The sequence below is a fragment of the Tupaia chinensis genome, unplaced genomic scaffold, assembly GCF_000334495.1.
Source record: "Tupaia chinensis unplaced genomic scaffold, TupChi_1.0 Scaffold143678_1, whole genome shotgun sequence".
Taxonomy (NCBI): Eukaryota; Metazoa; Chordata; class Mammalia; order Scandentia; family Tupaiidae; genus Tupaia; species Tupaia belangeri.
Window position 1 is genome coordinate 79,193 of NW_006203526.1, and position 18,818 is coordinate 98,010.

General features: G+C 39.3%; 1 protein-coding gene across 1 annotated transcript in view; it reads left to right on the forward strand.

Moving 5' to 3' along the window:
* ACE2 (angiotensin converting enzyme 2) overlaps nt 1-18,818 on the forward strand; it is a 53,361-nt gene that overhangs the window by 28,413 nt on the left and 6,130 nt on the right. The window contains exons 7-14 of the mRNA XM_006164692.3: nt 2,050-2,147; nt 4,383-4,552; nt 7,091-7,317; nt 10,521-10,665; nt 13,305-13,403; nt 14,096-14,218; nt 14,649-14,821; nt 16,621-16,679. Coding sequence (XP_006164754.1) covers nt 2,050-2,147; nt 4,383-4,552; nt 7,091-7,317; nt 10,521-10,665; nt 13,305-13,403; nt 14,096-14,218; nt 14,649-14,821; nt 16,621-16,679 — 1,094 coding nt within the window. The remainder of the gene's footprint in view (nt 1-2,049; nt 2,148-4,382; nt 4,553-7,090; nt 7,318-10,520; nt 10,666-13,304; nt 13,404-14,095; nt 14,219-14,648; nt 14,822-16,620; nt 16,680-18,818) is intronic.

Consider the following 18,818-nt stretch of genomic DNA (forward strand, 5'->3'; position numbering starts at 1 on the left):
TGTGGAGACTTTCTTTGTTCTTTCTTTCTTTCTTTCTTTCTTTCTTTCTTTCTTTCTTTCTTTCTTTCTTTCTTTCTTCTTTCTTTCTTTCTTTCTTTCCTTCCTCCTTTCTCTTCTTCTTTCTTTATTTTTCTCTTTCTTTCTCTTTCAATTTGCTATAGGATGTGTGAACTCACTGGAGGCAGAGAGAGAGAGAGAGAAAGAGAAAGTGAGAAAGCACCCTCCCCTGGTGGGGGGTGGGGGGCAGATGACCATGCAGCAATCCTTTCTTCACTATTCTCCTCTCAGGATTTTGGGCATAAATGCACATGTGCCTCATGTGTTTTTCAAGCCACTAGGTCTGGGACTTAAACTGCTCACTTGGCCATGTGGGATCCAGCCATCTTAAACACCACACCACCTGGCTGGTCTCCTGTGGAGATACTAAATCCTAAAGTAATATAGAAATACTCTCTACAATATCCTTGAGAAACATTACTCAGTAGTTCAGTTTCTTCTTAAACTTGTCTGATGGTGCTTTTTTTTTTTTTTTTCCTTCTAAGGTAAACTAATCTATTGCTGTATGGCACCAATTATAAAAAAGTTCTACCTTATGTGGACTGCAGTCAACATTACTCTAATGCCTAGCAATAATGGCTTCTGATTCCATTCCATGAGGTTATCCAGAATGTCAATTCTTATTTTATAGGATGACCTTTCAGATATTTGTAAACCACCATCATATAAGACACAGCATAGTACCTGGCACAAGAGTATGCACTCAAAACATTTTTGTGGCTATTATTATTATCATCATGTATACATGGTTTTATTTTTTTCAAGTTAATCATCATACACAGATTTTCAACCATTCCTTAAAATCTCAGTTTTCTAATTGTTCTCCTTTGGATGAGCTATACTTTGTCAGTGTCCCTCTTTAATTATCATACTCATAACTGAATGCTAGGTGTGGTTAGACCAACAGAGAGAAAAAAATATGCTTGACTTTGTTCTAGAATTATAATTCTATCAATTTAGCTTAAAGTCACATTTGTGTTTCAAAAGTTACGCCACACTTCTAATGTTGGGTCATTTGTAGTGTTGGGTCACTTTTTTGTCTTTTACATGTGGAGCTGTGTTTCCACATGTAAAAGACCTACAGTGGATAGGTTTTACTTTAAAATGTAATAAGCACTGGGCTTCACATTTATCTTAACTAAATTTTATCTTTGAAAAAAAGAGTTCACAGATGTACTCTTCATGTAGTCGTGTTGTCTCATATTTTTGGCTCCAGGATTCTTGTCTTGAAATTAGATGAACTTTTTCTAGATCTATCTTCCCTTTCAAGGTCTCTGGCCTTGGAATCCAACTTAAAAATTATTTGAAAAGTCCCCTGGTAAAGAATATTACTGCAATAAGAAAAGTGAAACTTAATTACTAGTTAGTAGACATTCCTGAATGATAATAAGAGCTCTGATTTTAAAAACATTTAAAAATAGCATTTATTGAATTTCATTTATTATTATTCTTTTAAAATTTGCTATAGTGCCACATGCTCTCACCAGAGAGAGATGGAGTGAAAGAGAGAGAGGGAAAGTGAAAGAGCAATCTGCCAGGTCTGGGTTGAATTGTGGTCATCTATGTGGGAGTCCAGCACCTTAATCACCATGACACCTACTGGCTTATAAATTCTCTTTTTAATCCAATACTAGGCATTACTAATAGCTTAATTAGTTTGATTTTGTCCCATGGTTGGTGCATTATGTAAATTTATTGCTAATCTATAGTAGCTATGATGTTTCATATATTTAATAAATCGTGCCTTTGAATTATAATTCAAGATGAGAGAAATTCAGATGATTCCCTAATAGGCTTTGCCTAACCACATAGTCTCCTGCCATTTAAATTTTTTAGAGGAGACAGAAGAAAGAAGTATTGGAAATTTAAAATAAGGCTAGGGGGAAAGGGGGAAAGAGATAGAGAAAGAAAAGCACAGACACTGGATTAAATCTCATGCTTATATTTCTGCTGTCTTTATCATATATTAACAGATTTTTTTTTTCAAACTAGGTGACATGTGGGGTAGATTTTGGACAAATCTCTACCCTTTGACAGTTCCTTTTGGACAGAAACCAAACATAGATGTTACCAACGCAATGATAAGTCAGGTAGGAACAAGGGGTATTAAAAACTAAATTCTCAACTTCATTTGTTTTTATGTCACCCATCTCCTTTCTGTTCTTCTCGTTCATATGTAAAACCAACAAAATAAATACAAACTTTTAAAGGTAATTTAAATGTATTTTAATGTAATTTAAATGTAGCTCTGTTTTCATGAAAAGGTAATTTGCAATGGCAGTAACTACAAGTACTTTGAATGACAAGGTATGCTACTGGCCTTGGTTAGAGATATTCAAAATGGAGATGACTTGAGTTGTCCATTAAGTAGGAGGATGTGGAATTATCAACTGGTTGGCATCACTGTTTCCAAAATTAGTCCTTGTTAAGCAGTCAATAATCTGTATTAATAGTAAAAACAAGAATATCATTAGAAGATTATTGCATATTTAAAAACTCATTAGTGTGATGTGACCAGCAGATGGCATAATGGTTACGTAGCTGGTTTGAATCCCAGACCCAGCAACTTAAAACTCATTCTGGGCATGTGTGCATGTGTGCCCAAGACCCCAAGAAGAGAATTGAGGAGAAGGGATTGTGGTGTGGCCATACCCCCTGAAGGGTGATTTCTCGCTTTTTGTCTCTCTGGTGAGTGCACACTCCCTATAGCAAAAATCTCTCCCCCCCAAAAAAATAGCCATACTCATCAATACCGACCACTAGGCATTAGGCTTTAAACGGAGTGGGGGGGGGATCAGTAGCTTTATATCCTGTTTTTAATTTCCAGGGTTGATTTGGGAGAACAAAACAGACTTAACTGGTCTTTGTGATATTTGTGATCTCAGGAAGATTTCTATGTTACTAAAAGTGATTCCTGAGCTATCTGCCAATTAAGCAAACTTAGCTTATCTGATATGGGCCTTATCTCCCAAGCAGGTTTTGTTAGATGCAGGACACTGGTTTCCAGAAGAGTTTGCTGAGTGGCAGATGTCTATTGCCAGTTTCAGAACATCCTGAAAGTTTAGATCGGGAAGTCAAGGCCCAACTACCCATTGTTTCCTGGGCCACGCCTGGCCTTTTGGATTCCAAAAGCCTATACTTTCATGTCAACTCACTGTCCGTGTCTTCCAGTGAGGCCATACAGGGCCTTGCCCCTTGAAGGAATTCAATCAATAAATGCTGGTTTGAGTTGAATAGTCTTTAACAAACAGTAGGTCGTTGTTATTTATGTTTGCACTTGGAATATAAACAATAAAGACGAAAAACATTACATACAATCTCACCCAGTTTACTGTTAACATTTTCATGTAGTTCCTCATTAAGATTATACCATTTAAGTGGTTCATAGATCCTACTTTTTCTTTTACTATTAAATTGTATTTTAAAATATCAATATAATTCTTTGTAAATATAATTTGAGTGACTGTAAAATTTTTCATTCTACAAAGGTATCATTATTTATTTAGCCATTCTGATGGTTATTTCCTCTTCTTTCCATATTAAAAATCATTCTGTATGTAATTTTTAAATTTAATTTTTTTCTCTTTTTGAGAGATTTTTGCTATAGGGCAAGTGTACTCACTAGAGATACAGAGAGAGACAGAGGGACAGAAAGCAAGAAATCATGCCCCAGGGGGATGGCCACACCACAATCCGTTCACCTCCAGTTTCATCTCAGGATTTTGTGTACACACGTACCCAGAATGAGTTTAAGTCACTGGGTTCAGGACTTGAACCATGGTCAACTACATGGGAGTCCAGTGACATAACCATTATGCCATCTCCTGGTCCCAAATTTCTTATAATTTCTTAGACTACTTCCTTAGAGACAGGAATACTAAGACAAAACTTGTAAAGATTTCAAAACTGTCTATACCAGTTCCCAAATTGCCTTTCAGAAAGATTATGCATATATATATATATATATATATATATATATAATTTTATGTGGTGAGACTATTTGGCAATCTTGAAATGTACAATACACTATTATTAACTGTATTCAGCATGTTGTGCAATAGATTTTAAAAACAAGCTTATTCTTCAGGTCCAAGACTTTGTATCCTTTGAATACTATCTTTCTACACCCCCTCAACCCCCAGCCTCTGTAAAACCCCTATTCTGTTCTCTACTTCTATGAATTTGATTGTTTTAGATTTCACATAGAACAGGTGATATTTGTCTTTCTGTGGCTGGCTTAGTTCACGTAAGAATGCTTTTATTCTAATGCTGGAATTAAAGGTTGTTCTTTTTTTTTTTCTTTCTTTCTTTTTTTTTTTTTCCAGTCTTGGGATGCAAAGAGGATATTTCAGGAGGCCGAGAAGTTCTTTGTGTCTGTTGGCCTTTTTAATATGACTCAAGAATTCTGGGATAAGTCCATGCTAACTGAGCCAGGAGATGGCCGAAAAGTGGTCTGTCACCCCACAGCTTGGGACCTGGGGAAGAACGACTTCAGGTAGTGGGACTGATACTTACACAACTAGTACTAAATGGGAAACAATGGAGACAGAGGAAAGTTGAAGTTAGATTTCTTCTCTGCATCTCTCAGCATAGAAGAGATGAGTTAATGTTTCTTGAACTAAGGTTGGGAGTCCACGAGAGCACATCTGGGCTTTCTTAGAAAAAAGAAGATTATTGGCAGGCCATAGCTTGACCTTTAGACAATCCACAGTATTATGCACCCATTAGAATAGCATGGACATGAGGATGATGGCCAATAAACATGCAAAGCAGGCACTGATCTTCCCCTCCATGTCTCCCTTGTGTAAGTGAGACAAGATGGGTGGATGGGATGAGTAACCTGGGATAAAAGGGAAGAAATGATATGTGCCATAAGAAAGCTATAGGGAATATGTAATGGGAAACTAAAGAGAACTGACCACACCTGGAATAGAAGGTAGGCTTAGACAGGGCTTTGCAGGTGGCAAAACCAGGAAGGTTCTGGATGGAGCTGGGAGGAGGACACCTAGCTGGGAGAATAGGCGGATCAAAGGCAGAGAGGCAGGTCTTGGCATGTGTACTTGAATCAACAGGTTAGCTAGGAATAAGAAATGTCTCTGTGATGTGGCAGAGTGAGCATAGGTTTTGGAATCTTAGGTGCGTCACTTAATGATTAAGCAACCTTGGACAAGCTATTTAACCTTCCCGGATTTCAGTTTCCTTATCTATAAAGTAGAGTAGTAATTCCTAGGTTGCAGGTTTGGAGTGTCTTAGGTTGGGCTCCCTAGCTTGAAATGGAGATTCCTGTACAAGTGCTTCATTGAGGGAGAATTTTCAGACAAAGGGGAGTGAGGGAAGCAGGCTAAGACAGAGAAGGAAGGAAGTAATGATGTGATCTCTGCTGGAGATTTGGCCTCAGCCTGACCCCATAAAGTTCTCTGGAGCATGATTTTGGTCCTACTTCAAGACAAGAAGACTGGCCTTTTGTAGCCCTATATTAGTCAGTCACTGGCTATGGGCTGACCCAGAGTGTGGGGAGATAGAACCTTCTGGTTGAAGTACTTTCCATTTGGCCGAAGCATGAACAAGAAGGTAGCTGTTGGTCCTTATCAGCTATTACATAGGCAGCTGTGGGCTGGGTAGATCTGTCTGATAAAGGAAGTCTGAGCAGAGTCTCACCAGCATCCACCAGAACAGGAGTCAGAAATACTTTTCTGTAAACAGCCAGATAGTAAATAATTAAGACTTTGCAGCTCTGTTTGTTGCAACTACTAAACTCTCTGTCCTGTGGCATGCAAGAAGCCATAGACTGTTAAGTAGGAGTGGCTGCATTTCAATAAAACTTTATATATAAAAACAGGTTGCCAGGACCAGCAGGTGGCATAATGGTTACATTGCTGGACTCCCATGTAGTTGACTGCAGCTCGAGTCCTGGACCCAGTAGCTTAAAACTCATGCTGGGTGCCTGTGCATACATGTCCAAAATCCTGAGAGGAAAATGGAGGAGAGAGATTGGGGGATGGCCCTCCCCGCTGGGGGGTGATTTCTTGCTTTCTGCCTCTCTGTCTCTCTGGTGAGTGCATGCACCCTATAGCAAAAATCTCTCTCTAAAAAACGAAAACAGGTGGCCAGCAGAGCAGGCCATAATTTGCTTAACCCAGTATTAAAAATGAGGCTAAAAAATGAAATATATATATATATAATATATATAACTTTCCTAATATAAAATCTTATATACAGTAGACAGAAAATATATAATAGCTAGTCTTATAATTATTTCAGAAAAGTGTAGAGAAAAACCAAGTCAGAAAGCAAGTTGGTGTCATGTTGGGGTGTATAAATGAGGCTAAGTTTTTTCTTGAGTAGTGAGGAGTCCTTAAATTGTATTTATCAGAGGAGTAACATGATCAGAGTGGTAGGAAAGTTAATTTAGGAATCTAGGATATAAGGGGTAGGTGCTCAAGAATCATCGGTGAGTAAATCTTAGAAAGATGATTCTAGTACCAAAACTCCTTATGACACTACTGTAATGATTAATAAAATCCAGTGGGATTAATTTAATTTTTTAAAGTTTTATTTGGGTCCAGCCAGTGGTGAGGTGGCTAAAGCGGTTAAATCCCACGTGGCCAATTGTGTGGTTTGAGTCCTGGACCCAGTGGCTTGAGAAACACATCAAGCGTGTGTGCATGCATACCCCAAATCCCAAGAAGAGAATGGAGGAGAAGGATGGTCATCTACCCTGGGAGGATGCTTTTTCACTTTCCCTCTCTCTCTGGGGAGCACATGCTTGCTCTGTCAAATTACCAAAAAATAGTTTTATTAATTTTCTTTCTCTCATGAGAAAGAAAGAGAGCAAGAGGCACCCTCAACAGGGTCTTATCACACCGCAGTCCCTGTCTCCTTGCCCTCCAACTAGGCAAGATCTTGGGCATGTACGTGCCTGCGTATGTTCCACACCCTCAGTCAGACTTATGGTTTCCCACACTGCATTTCACTACACTGCCACCTGCACCACTGAAGCTGGGCCAATATTAATCTTGCCCTTTGTGTGCAGGATCAAGATGTGCACGAAGGTGACAATGTCTGACTTCCTGACAGCACATCATGAGATGGGACATATCCAGTATGACATGGCATATGCCACACAACCTTTCTTGCTGAGAAATGGAGCTAATGAAGGTTTCCACGAAGCTGTCGGGGAAATCATGTCACTATCTGCAGCTACCCCTACACATCTGAAATCTATCGGTCTTCTGCCACCAGATTTTCTTGAAGACAGTGGTATGGATATTTTTCATGGCTTTTTTTGGTCTTAGTCTGTCATATCTTAGTCTAATATGGGAAAAGGTATTTATTATCATGCAAAGGAAATATTTATGTTTTGTCAAACAGATGTAAGGTACTTATGGGTAACCGGAAATTATTACTTGCAAAAGGACATTTCAAACATGCCAAATTGTGGTTTGTATTTTTGAAAAGGGAGTAAGACACCTGAATGAAGGGTCTTGGGACCTTAAGAAATACCAAACCGAAGTCTGGGTTGTTTTCCTAAAGATGCTGAAGCGGTCTCACAGAATTCAAATGCTTGTCCACGGTCACTCAGCTAATTAGTATCAGGGTTCTGACTAGATCCCTCTGGTTCTATATAAAAACTTCCCAAAGTATTGCTGCTGCAACAGATTCTAAAGACCATTTTATGGAGTAGCAAGTTGACAATGAGAGAGGGAAGGTAACTAGTCAAGGTCAAAAAGTAACTTAGTGGCAGAACCAACCCAACCCCTAATCTAAAGCCTTTTCCATAATATTATGCAAAGCAAAGTTTAACTTGAAATTTAGGAGCTTTTAAAGAACAGATGATGGAATGTCAAGATTGGAAGGGACTAAAACATTTTGTTCATCTAGCCAAAGTATGACTTTCCCTTGTAGCGCCTCTCAAATTCATGGCTTCCTTCAGCATCTTTGCCTGAGGCAACCCATTTCTCTCTGTATGACTTGGACTTGATGAAACATGACACACATTCAGGAGACCCAGATTCTTCAGTGAGGATTTCATGACTTCTCATTCTTCTTTATAAAAAGAGGACAATTAGAACTGAATCCCTTCTCCTTTTTCATATATTTTTCCCCCTCATCTTAGCTATTTGTTATATACAGATCTACTCCACTGGCTGATTTTTTTTTTTCAGTGAGGTCAAGGTCACGAGCTCCATCCTTGGATGGGCAATTCATTTTGCCTTGATCCCTGGTTCCAGATCCTTGGTGACCTCATGAAGGCCTAGAAGTAGGCCTGTATAAAGTCATCATTGTGTCTGAAGTAATTATTGTAAGCACAGACCCAGTGCATTATAGACCAGTATTGTCATCCTCCCATGAAGAGAGCAACAAAGGAAAGGGAGTTAATGGTAACCACTCCTGCTTCCTAATTTTAGTATATCATGTTCAAGTCAATGAAAAGACAAGTACTTGTTCTATTATTTTTAATATTCTCTAACAGCAGGCAAAATGGTCGAATCACTGTGTTTCTTTTTTTTTTTTAAGTAGTTTTTGCCTTAGGGTGTGTGTACTCACTGGAGAGAGAGAGAGAAAGAGAGAAAGAGAGAGAGAAAGTGAGAAATCACCCCTCCCCCCCCAAATCACCAGTTCTGGGACTTGAACCACGGTCAGCCATGTGGGAGTCCAGTTACATAACTGCTGTATCATCTACTGGCCCAAAGTCACTGTGTTTCTTTTCCTTTCTTTCTTTCTTTCTTTCTTTCTTTCTTTCTTTCTTTCTTTCTTTCTTTTCTTTTCTTTTCTTTTTTTATAGATTTTTGATATAGGACACATTTGCTCGCCAGAGAGACAGAGACAGAGAGGTAGAAAGTGAGAAATCACTCCCCAGGGAGGATGGTCATACCACAGTCCCTTCTCCTCCAGTCTTCTCTTGGGATCTTGGACACACACAAACGTGCCCGGTGTGTTTTTAAGCTGCCAGGTCCAGGACTCAAACTGTGGTCAGCTACGTGGGAATCCAGCAACGTAACTGTTATGCCATCTGCTGGTCCCTCACTGCATTTCTTAAAGTGGTATTAGACAAGGCCAGTGGGTGGCCTTGTGGTTAAGGTGCCAGACTCCCACATGGTGGGCCATGGTTCGAGTCCTGAATCCAGCAGCTTGAAAACTCACACCGAGCATGTGTGTGCATGCCCAAAATCCCAAGAGTTGAATGGAGGAGAAGGAATTGCGGCATGGCCATCCTCCTTGGGGGGGTGATTTTTCACTTTCCCTCTCTGTTTCTGTCTCTCTTCAGCAAGTGCACATGTCTTATGACAAAAGCCTTAATAAACAAACAAACAAGATGGTATTAGACATCGTTAACTACTAATTTGAAAAACTCTTGCTTCTTTCCTTGGTTCTGACACTGATTTGTGAATGACATTAAACAAATTCCTTCATTCCTTCTCTCCTTCCTTTCTTCTTTCTCTTCCTTTTTTCTTCCAAACATGTACTTCTTTTATCTTCCAAACATCCCATGTGGAAGATTTTTTTCTAGACACTAGAGCTACAGTGATGCATAAAGTAGATAACATCCCCCTGTTTAAATGTGTTTTCTACATGTTTAAAAATTCATGATATAGCCTGGGCACATGCATGAAAGAAAGAGAAAGGAAGAGAGAGAAACAGAGAGAGAGAGAGAGAGAAAAACACTCCACATTGCATCAGATCTTGGGCAGTGGTGTGTGTCCCTGGTGTGTTTCAGGCAGATTGGACTGGGATTCGAACTGTGACTGCCATGTAGGACCGGGCTTCTTTTGAGCAATGTATTGTGTCTGGGCCATGGAGCCCATTCATTCCCTGCAAACGTCCTTTGTACACTAGAGATGAGCTCTACTGACTCTTTGTATCACTAATCAAAGATAAAAAGAAATAACAATTTCTTAAAGCCTTTAAAAGAAGATAACAGTATTTTAAAAGTACATTGAACTATTAATTTTCCAGTGGAGAGTGCCCTCTCAGGGCAGGGGAACCCTTGATTTTCCTCCTGCTCACTGATTTACTGTTTTTTCACCACATCTGCTTAATATTTATTTATTCAAAAAGACTCACAAAGGGCACCATGTAAAAGACACTGGGCTAGTCATACAGTCTTAATTGAGACATGCACAGTCACGGCCCTCGTGGAGCTTTTAGGAATAAATGGTATGACTAGGAAAGTAGATGAAATAGCCCTAATTAACTCTAATAAGAGGTATTAAAAGAAAGCAATTGAAACTAATGAAATGAGGATAGGCTGTAACGTGTAGCATTTTATTTACCTGTTCCATTCCAGGGCTTCACCCTACTCCAAATCCCTTAGCTGAGAAAGTGAACACACACATATTATTATGTCTGCTGTCAATATGTAATCTTCCTTATAGTATATTTTAGAGAATAATATCTTGAGATTCTGAAACTTCTCTTTAACACAACTTCTTAATATGAATCCTTTTCCATTTTACTTTCAGAAACAGAAATAAACTTCCTATTCAAGCAAGCACTCACGATTGTTGGAACCCTGCCATTTACTTACATGTTAGAGAAATGGAGGTGGATGGTGTTTAAGGGTGAAATTCCCAAAGAGCAGTGGATGGAAAAGTGGTGGGAGATGAAGTAAGTGAATCAGTGAAATGTTTTCTCACGACTGACCTGTATATATAAACATGCATGGGTGCATACACTCACATACACAACACTGCAATCTGTATTTTATTTTCTGAGGGCTTCCTAAGGGCCCCTAAACCCTCAAATGGCAGGAAGGGCTGAGGAACTAGCATCGCCTTCATTTATCCTCAACCAAAGACTGATGGGAGTTGGTGGATCAATACCTTTGCTCCCTTGTCCTCAGGTGGGTGCTTTACACTGAACCCTGGGGTTCGTCACTGGGAATTGAGCGCCAATTACTCACAGTGGTTAACTTATTTCGCAACACACTTTCTTTGAGTCACTTTCCTTTTCCTGTCTCACTTCTTCACAATTTTGCCAGTGCTTCCTGGGATCACTACCTAGGTCCTTGTCCCAGGGTCTGTTTTTAAGAACACCAAATGTAAAGTGAGAAGGACTGGGGATTTCAGAGAATGCTTTATAGTCAGAATAACTGGGATTCGAATAGTAAGTCTTGAAAGCTGATGGTGTGGGCTAAGTATGTAAAAGAAGATAGACAAGAACATGCAGATTAGGAAAGTGTCATCACACACCACCACATACACACACACACACACACACACACACACACACACACACTAACTGCCTCCTTTCTAGATTGTTTTCATTTCCATTTGCATGTAATCTTCTCTGATAAAATTTCCTTGGCTCTAACCCCTACTTTGGGTCAGGCGACATTACTTCATGTTTTTTTTTTAATATTTATTTTATTTATTAATTCATTTATTTTTTTAATTTGACTAGAGAGAGACAGACATTGAGTGAGAGAGAGAGCAAGCGAGAAAGCAAGCCACCAGATTCAGGACTCGAACCCTGGTCGGCCATGTGGGAGTGTCCAGCGCCTTAACCACCACACCACCTGCTGGTCCCAACATTATTTCATGTTTTATATTCTTAAGTACTATGTCACTGTTAAACTGTGATATTATTTAGGAATTGATCAATTTACTCATTTTATTCTTTATTACTTTTATTTATTCTTTTATTTATTTATTTATTTATTCTTTTATTCATTCTTTCAAGCAAAAATGGCAACCCTGCATTTTAGGCAAAACACTGGAGATCCAATGTTCCTCATTTTGGGTGTAGTCTTCGACTTTATAGAACCTTTAGTCTATGGCAGGATATGGAAAAGTGTTGTGATAGGAGGCTACAGGGGTCCATGAGCATCTGAAGGGAGATCCAAAGCCTAAACTGGGGGATTAGATGAGGAGAGACATCCAAGTTGAACCCCAAGAAAGGTGTTAGAGTTAACCAGGTGTGTGCAGAGGGGAACAGTCAGAATTCCATGTTACAGAGACTCTGGTACAGTTGGGCAACTGTTAGTGACCCATTTCAATAGTTGCAGTACTACATTACTCATCACTCTTCCAAGTGCCTTGGGCTATGCCTGGCACATGCAGATGTGAAATAAATGAGTTTTGGATGGAAAAAGTACAAAAGAAAGGGAGAGAGAAAGATAGACAAAAGAAAGAAGAAAGAAATAGGATTTAGGGAGGGAGGGAGGAGGAATGAAGAAAGGAAGGAAGGAACGAACGAATGAAGAAACCTATCTTCTCTCTACCATCTATTAGTCAGACCCTTGTTGATTATTTTTTCTTTGTTATTCTTATTTTTCTTTTTTTGTAGTGAAGATTTCACTAGTAATGTTCAGTTCTACCTCCATGAGTTTAAATCACTACCATTTTTTCTGATAAGATTTTCTGTTAACATAAATCTTACTTGGGAAGAAGGAGGCAGCCCCTGTAATTACCATTGCTAGTGTCTGAGTATTACTGAAGCAATATGTATAACTATCCCATGATCATAAAGGATAAATGTATTCTACTCAAACAATACTAAACACATGTTTTCTATTTGTTTTTCTGACTGGATTAATTTTTTGATCCCCTCTTAGTTTATTTAAAAGGCACAAGGAATCAGATTCTTTATGTGTTTCATTTATGTATTAATTGTTCTTTTAGTCATTTACCGAATATATGTAAAACCTTTTCTTAGTGTTAAGCACCCCCTATTTGACACTGGAACTCTAACGATGACCAAGACAGCCTCACTTTCTAGAAGCTCAAGTAGTTGTATATAAATGACTACAAAATTGGAAGAGAAATGCCAAAGGAGGGACAGCTAGAGAAGGCTAAAGGAGCTGGAAGGTGGGTGGGGTCAGGGGTAGGCATCATAAAAGAGGGGACGTTTGAACTAGATTTGGATAAGTGAAGATTCCAATTTTACAGAATTCTGTCTGCAGAGAGCACAGAAAATGTAGTGCCTAAGAGGAATTACTAGGGCTTTCACTGAACTTTTTATTTTCGGGGGGGAGGAGTGGGCATACAATGCACTCTATGAATTTTAAGTTAGAGTTTTGAAGACATGGCTCTTTTTCAATGTTGTATTCTGACTGAATTAAAAAGTGAGAGATAATCACATAATAGTCTTTATTCTGAGTTTTACACTGTTTTTCTGTTTCACGTGACCACCAATTTCAATATAAATACCATTGACTGATGAAACTGTACTATTTTGTGTCCAACTCTATCTTCTCATGTTGGATGACCCACAGCTAATGTACCTTTTTATTTTGCTTCCCAAAGGCGAGAGATAGTCGGGGTGGTGGAACCCATACCCCATGATGAAACATACTGTGACCCTGCATCTCTGTTCCATGTTGCTAATGACTATTCATTCATCCGGTAAATGACAGTTTTTGTTTCTCTGTTTTATGTCCAGGGTTTGTGGACTACTGAACTATGACAAAGAAATAGAGATATATGATATGACAACTATAATTTTTCTATCTCTGCCCCCACTTCAAAACTCAATCTAGATGGTCAATTTCAATTCTGTTTAACGCAACACAATTTATTGGGTTAAACAAAACTTGTATGAGATCTTTTCCCTGTCTTCAAGAAATCAATAGTATATCTACGAGAAATAATAAGTATTTTTGTTTGTCTTCTCAATGCAAAGTTCACAGTGTATTATAATAGAGCATTTGTGACTTGAAGTCCAAAAACATATGTTCTTCACCTATTAGCCCCAGACCTTGAACTGGCTGGGTCTCAGTGTTTTTGTTTGTAAAATGGAAATAATATTGACCTGCGATAAGGACTGATTGGCATCATTTATATGAAAGTGTTCTACATCTGTAAGATCCAATACAAATGTGAGCTAACATTGAACAGTAATCCTACCTGTTTATTAGTGGATACATAAAATGCAAATAGATTATGATGGGCCTGTAGAGTTCAAGTTTGTTTCTTTCTAGAGCAAGAAGTATCTTTTTGATTATTTGGACCTAGGAATCTAATTATTTGCTCTAATCCATGAGCTTACCACAGTAACTAAATATGGGACTGCATTTTTTTCTTTGTCTTTCATACAGCTATTATACAAGGACCATTTATCAATTCCAGTTTCAAGAAGCCCTTTGTCAAGCTGCTAAATATGAAGGCCCCCTGCACAAATGTGACATCTCAAATTCTACTGCAGCTGGGCAAAAGCTACTGTAAGAAATGTGTGAAAATGTTGAACCTCTTCTAGTATCTGTTATTACTCATTTTCCATGCCTAAGTTTGACTTTAATGTCTTTGCTCCTAAAAGAAAGTTTTTGGCCTCAAAATGTTCTCATGCACAAAGTAAATGTTTAAGTTATGGTCAGACAGAAATCTAGACAATGCAATGGCCTTTAATGGCTGGGGAGGGGGCCCCGGCTCCCTCTCTCCCTGTCATTAACTACAGAGTTCCTTTTGTAGTAGTTGGAAAGAAAGAGAGATCAAGGGATGATTATGTCTTCTAATATGCCTTATGTTCTTATTTGCCAAAAATAAATTTAGCCGTGCCAAAGAAAGGAAACTCTTTTTGTAGATTGAAGATATAAATATATGTACATTTGGAATCCCTCGAAAGGCCATGAACCCCCTCTGTTTTTCATGTAGTGATATGTTGAGACTTGGAAAATCAAGCCCCTGGACCTTTGCATTGGAAAAGGTTGTACAAACAAGGAAAATGGATGCAAAACCTCTGCTCCGATACTTTGAGCCCTTGTTAACTTGGCTGGAAGACCAGAACAGGAATTCTTTTGTGGGATGGAGAACCGACTGGAGGCCAAGTGAGTGCACCAAGCTTGTCTGCTTCTCCTACTCTCCTTTGGCCCTCAGTCTCATGGGGGCTGTGACACTGTTGAGTCTGTTTTCCCTCCACAGGTTCTGACTCTTCTGCTATAGTGGCAGCTGCTCTTTTAAGGAGGAGGAGGCACATCTGTTGAGAACCTACTATGCTCCAGGCAGAGTGAAAGCTATTGTTCTCTCTCTGTCTCTCATCTGTTTTATTAGTCCTATCTTTAAAATAAGAGTATAATGGTCTCCAGCCCACTTCACTTGAATCCTACTCTTGAAAGACAAATAAGAATTTTAATTAAGGGAACCAGCAGTTAGCGTAATGGCTATGTCGCTGGACTCCCACATAGTCGACCGTGGTTCGCGTCTTGGACCCAGTGGCTTAAATCTCACGCCGGGCGCGTGTGCATGCGTGCCCAAGATCCCGAGAGGAGAAAGGAGGAGAAGGGATTGCGGCGTGACCATCCCCCCTGGGGGGTGATTTCTCGCTTTCTGTCTCTATGTCTCTCTCTGTCTGTCTGGCGAGCACACGCGCCCTATAGCGAAAACCTCTCCCCCCCCCCAAAAAAAAAAGAATTTTAATTAAATTTTATTTTAAAAATTAAATTTAATTAAAATAAAATTTAACAATTTTAATGCTATGTTACCTCTTCTTTCTAGCACTTATTTTCATAATTCTTATTTTTTGAGAGGTTTTTGCTATATGGCACATGCGCTCACCAGAAAGACACAGAGAGACAGAAAGATAGAAAGTGAGAAATCACCCCCCAGGGGGGATGGCCACGCTGCAATCCCTTCTCTTCCATTCTCTTCTATCTTGGGCACGCATGCACACGTGTCAGGCATGAGTTTAAGTCACCAGATCCAAAACTCGAACCGTGGTCGACTACATGGGAGTCCAGCAACATAGCCATTACGCCAACTGCTGGTCCCTCTAGCACTTATTTTCATACTTCTAAATAATTGTTTATATTGTTCTTTTGTTAGTGGTCAGTTTTAGACCTTCACTTTTGCCTACTTTTATATTTCCATTTCTCACTTCCAATAAAACTTTGTCATGGTTTTAGTAAAGCAATTATCAACGTTTACATAATGATGGCTCTGGAGCCAACCAATGAACTACTTTGTGATGTGGCTTTTTGTTTGACCCAGTGTTTCTAGTTGCCTCAGTTTTGTGGCATACCTAATTTGCTATCTACATTTCATTGATTTCCTCTCAACTATTCTGACATACCTATCCTTGTAGTCTCATTTTTTCTCTTGAGACTTATCTTCTGAAGTTGTTTATCCTCCTGTCTCAATCTGGACCATAATTTTCATCCTGAGTTATCTCTTTGTTGTTCTCCTGATTGAATCCACTGCCTCTTGAATTCTGTGTCTTCTTTCTTGTTTTTCTGGAGCCCAGCTCCCAAGTCACTGCTTAAGCCAGGACACATGGCGTAGGAGCATCCACTATTCCCCAAAGTGACATTAACCCACCCTGACTTACATTCCCCTTGCTTTCATCTCAGTGTCCTCTTCCCACTCTCTGTTATACCCGAATCCCAAGCCTCTCTGGGATTCTCTGGCTCTTTCTGGGTCTGTACTCCTTCTGTGTACACGTTAGGCGTGGTTTCCAGCCCCTGAAAAAGCAGTTACTCCTCTCCCATAATTTTTCATTTTCCAAAGGTGTATTATACCTCGAAACATTCCTTTGCTATCACTTTAGTGGGATCTTGGGAGGGGAAGAAAATAAATACATATGATCAGCCTGTCATTTATAACCAGCAGTGTGCAATTTCTTTTTAATCAGATACTGACGAAAGCATCAAAGTGAGGATAAGCCTGAAGTCAGCTCTTGGAGACAAAGCAGTGAGTATTCTGGATAGAGCTTCCATTATTTTGTAGTGTACTCTCTACCCTGAAATAGGACATGATAGACTTTCTTTTCAGTGGGCCTGAAAGAGGCCACATGGTTCTCTTCAAAACTGTAAGTCTCAGATTTTGACCATTGGCTGTTGGATGTGTTTTATGCCTAGTTTTTACTTATTACCTTACAGGCATAATAAAGATCAATGAAAAAGCATCTGTACCAATCCTTAAATATCAAATGCCCACCCTTCCAACTGACTATTATTATTACTTGTATTGAAGAAAGAGGACATGATTGTATTTTGAGAGGTTTTTAGGAGCAGTATGATTAGGTTGTACTTTTTTTTTTCTGCAAGGAGGCAGGGGCAGGGCTCATTTATTTAATTTTTTTGTTTTGTTTTAGTCAATCATCTATCTCCTGGCTTCACTCAGAGTATGGTCCTTGGAGCAGCAGTATTTGAATCAAATCACCTGGAAGTTTGTTAAAAATGCAGACTGTTGGGGCCCCAACCATGGTCTTGGTTATGATAATCTACATTTTAGCAAGCCCCGGGTGATTTGTATACACAGTAAGGGCTAGGGGGTTCTGACTTAGAACACTGCTTCTCAAATTCAGCTGCATATTGGAATCACATGAGAAGTTTACAAAATATTTATGCCTGGTTTCTACCCCCAGAGAGCCTGATCTAATTGCTCTAAGTGTAATATTAAAAACTGGGGATCAAGAGTTTTAAAAGCTCTTCAGGCAATGCTTAATTACAGCAAAGTTTGAGAACCACTGGTATAGAGACACATTTTGGGGTAACGAAGTTACAGAAAAATCATATTACTTTCACCTTTCTGTGAATTACTTTAGTCATCTATTGCTCTCTCCTGAACAGCTGTCTAAGGTGATCCAGTCTGAGAGAGCAGTAGCTTTGAATGGGATGGAGGAAAAGGGTAATCTCAGGCAGATGGGAATCAAACCCTGAGTGGACCAGTGGCCTTGCAGGACTAGAAATCGACCTTGGGCTATTGGATGAAACAGTCCAAGGTATTACAGAAAATTGTTGTGTGCATTAGCTAGATCCAAAAATGGTGTTTGTACCCCTGATTTCTCCTGAAAATTTAAGTATTATCCAAGAACCTACTGTATTAGTACAATTTTCATAGATAAGTAACACATCAAAAGAGAAAGGGTAAAAAAATGAACATTCAAGAAAGAAATAATAAAAATGGAAGCACATCACTTCCTAAACTCTGAGAGTTCAACTTCCTATTTCTTAGTAATTCTTGTGTGTCTCTGGGATTATTTCTCTCTCTCTCTCTTTTTTTTTTTTTTTTCTTCTTCCTGGGCCAAAAAAGAAAAAAGAATTCTAATTACTTCCAGCAGCTCGGGATTTTTGTTTGTTTGTTTTAATGACAGAGGGCTCATGTATAAACCAGAGCAAGAGAGAGAGAGACAGAGAGAGAGCATATACTCCCAAGGGGCCCTGATAACCCCACAGTCCTTTTTCTCCATCCCGTTAGGGTCTTGGGCATGAATGCACACGCACACACACCTAACATGTTTTTTGAGCCACCAAAATGGGATTCAAACCACCTTGGGCCATGTGGGATCTGGGTTTCTCCACATAGACCTTAAGCACTCTGCTATACGGCAGCCCTACTTTTTCTCTCTTGACATTCGTTCTCGTGTTCTCTTTCTATGCAGGGGGTGATCGGTAAATAGCCTTCAGAGGGTTTGATGGTGTAATGTTCTGAGGCCAATTCACTGAGCCACTGTCTGCTTTGAGGAGGCCAGAATCGCCCTGGTCTCCTCAAAGCAGCTCCATGTCAGGGGCAGGATATCTGTCCAGACCAAACTATTTCACAGTGAAGTCCAACTAGATCTAAGGCATTACTTTAAGAACTCAGCCTTTAAAATGTTTTAAATATGGAAGTAGTAACCAGAATATTATTAGTAACAATATTAAAATATTATTATTACTATTGAAACAATCTCCCCACCCCCAACAGCCTGGGTGAAACCGAGCTGAAGTGAAGCTAACAATTTTGTGGTGAAGTCTTAGAATTATTGTCTTAAAAGGGAACGGAGAAACACGTAACTTATGCTGTTCATTGATCTCTGCTGCCAGCTACTGGAGGAAAGAGGGAATA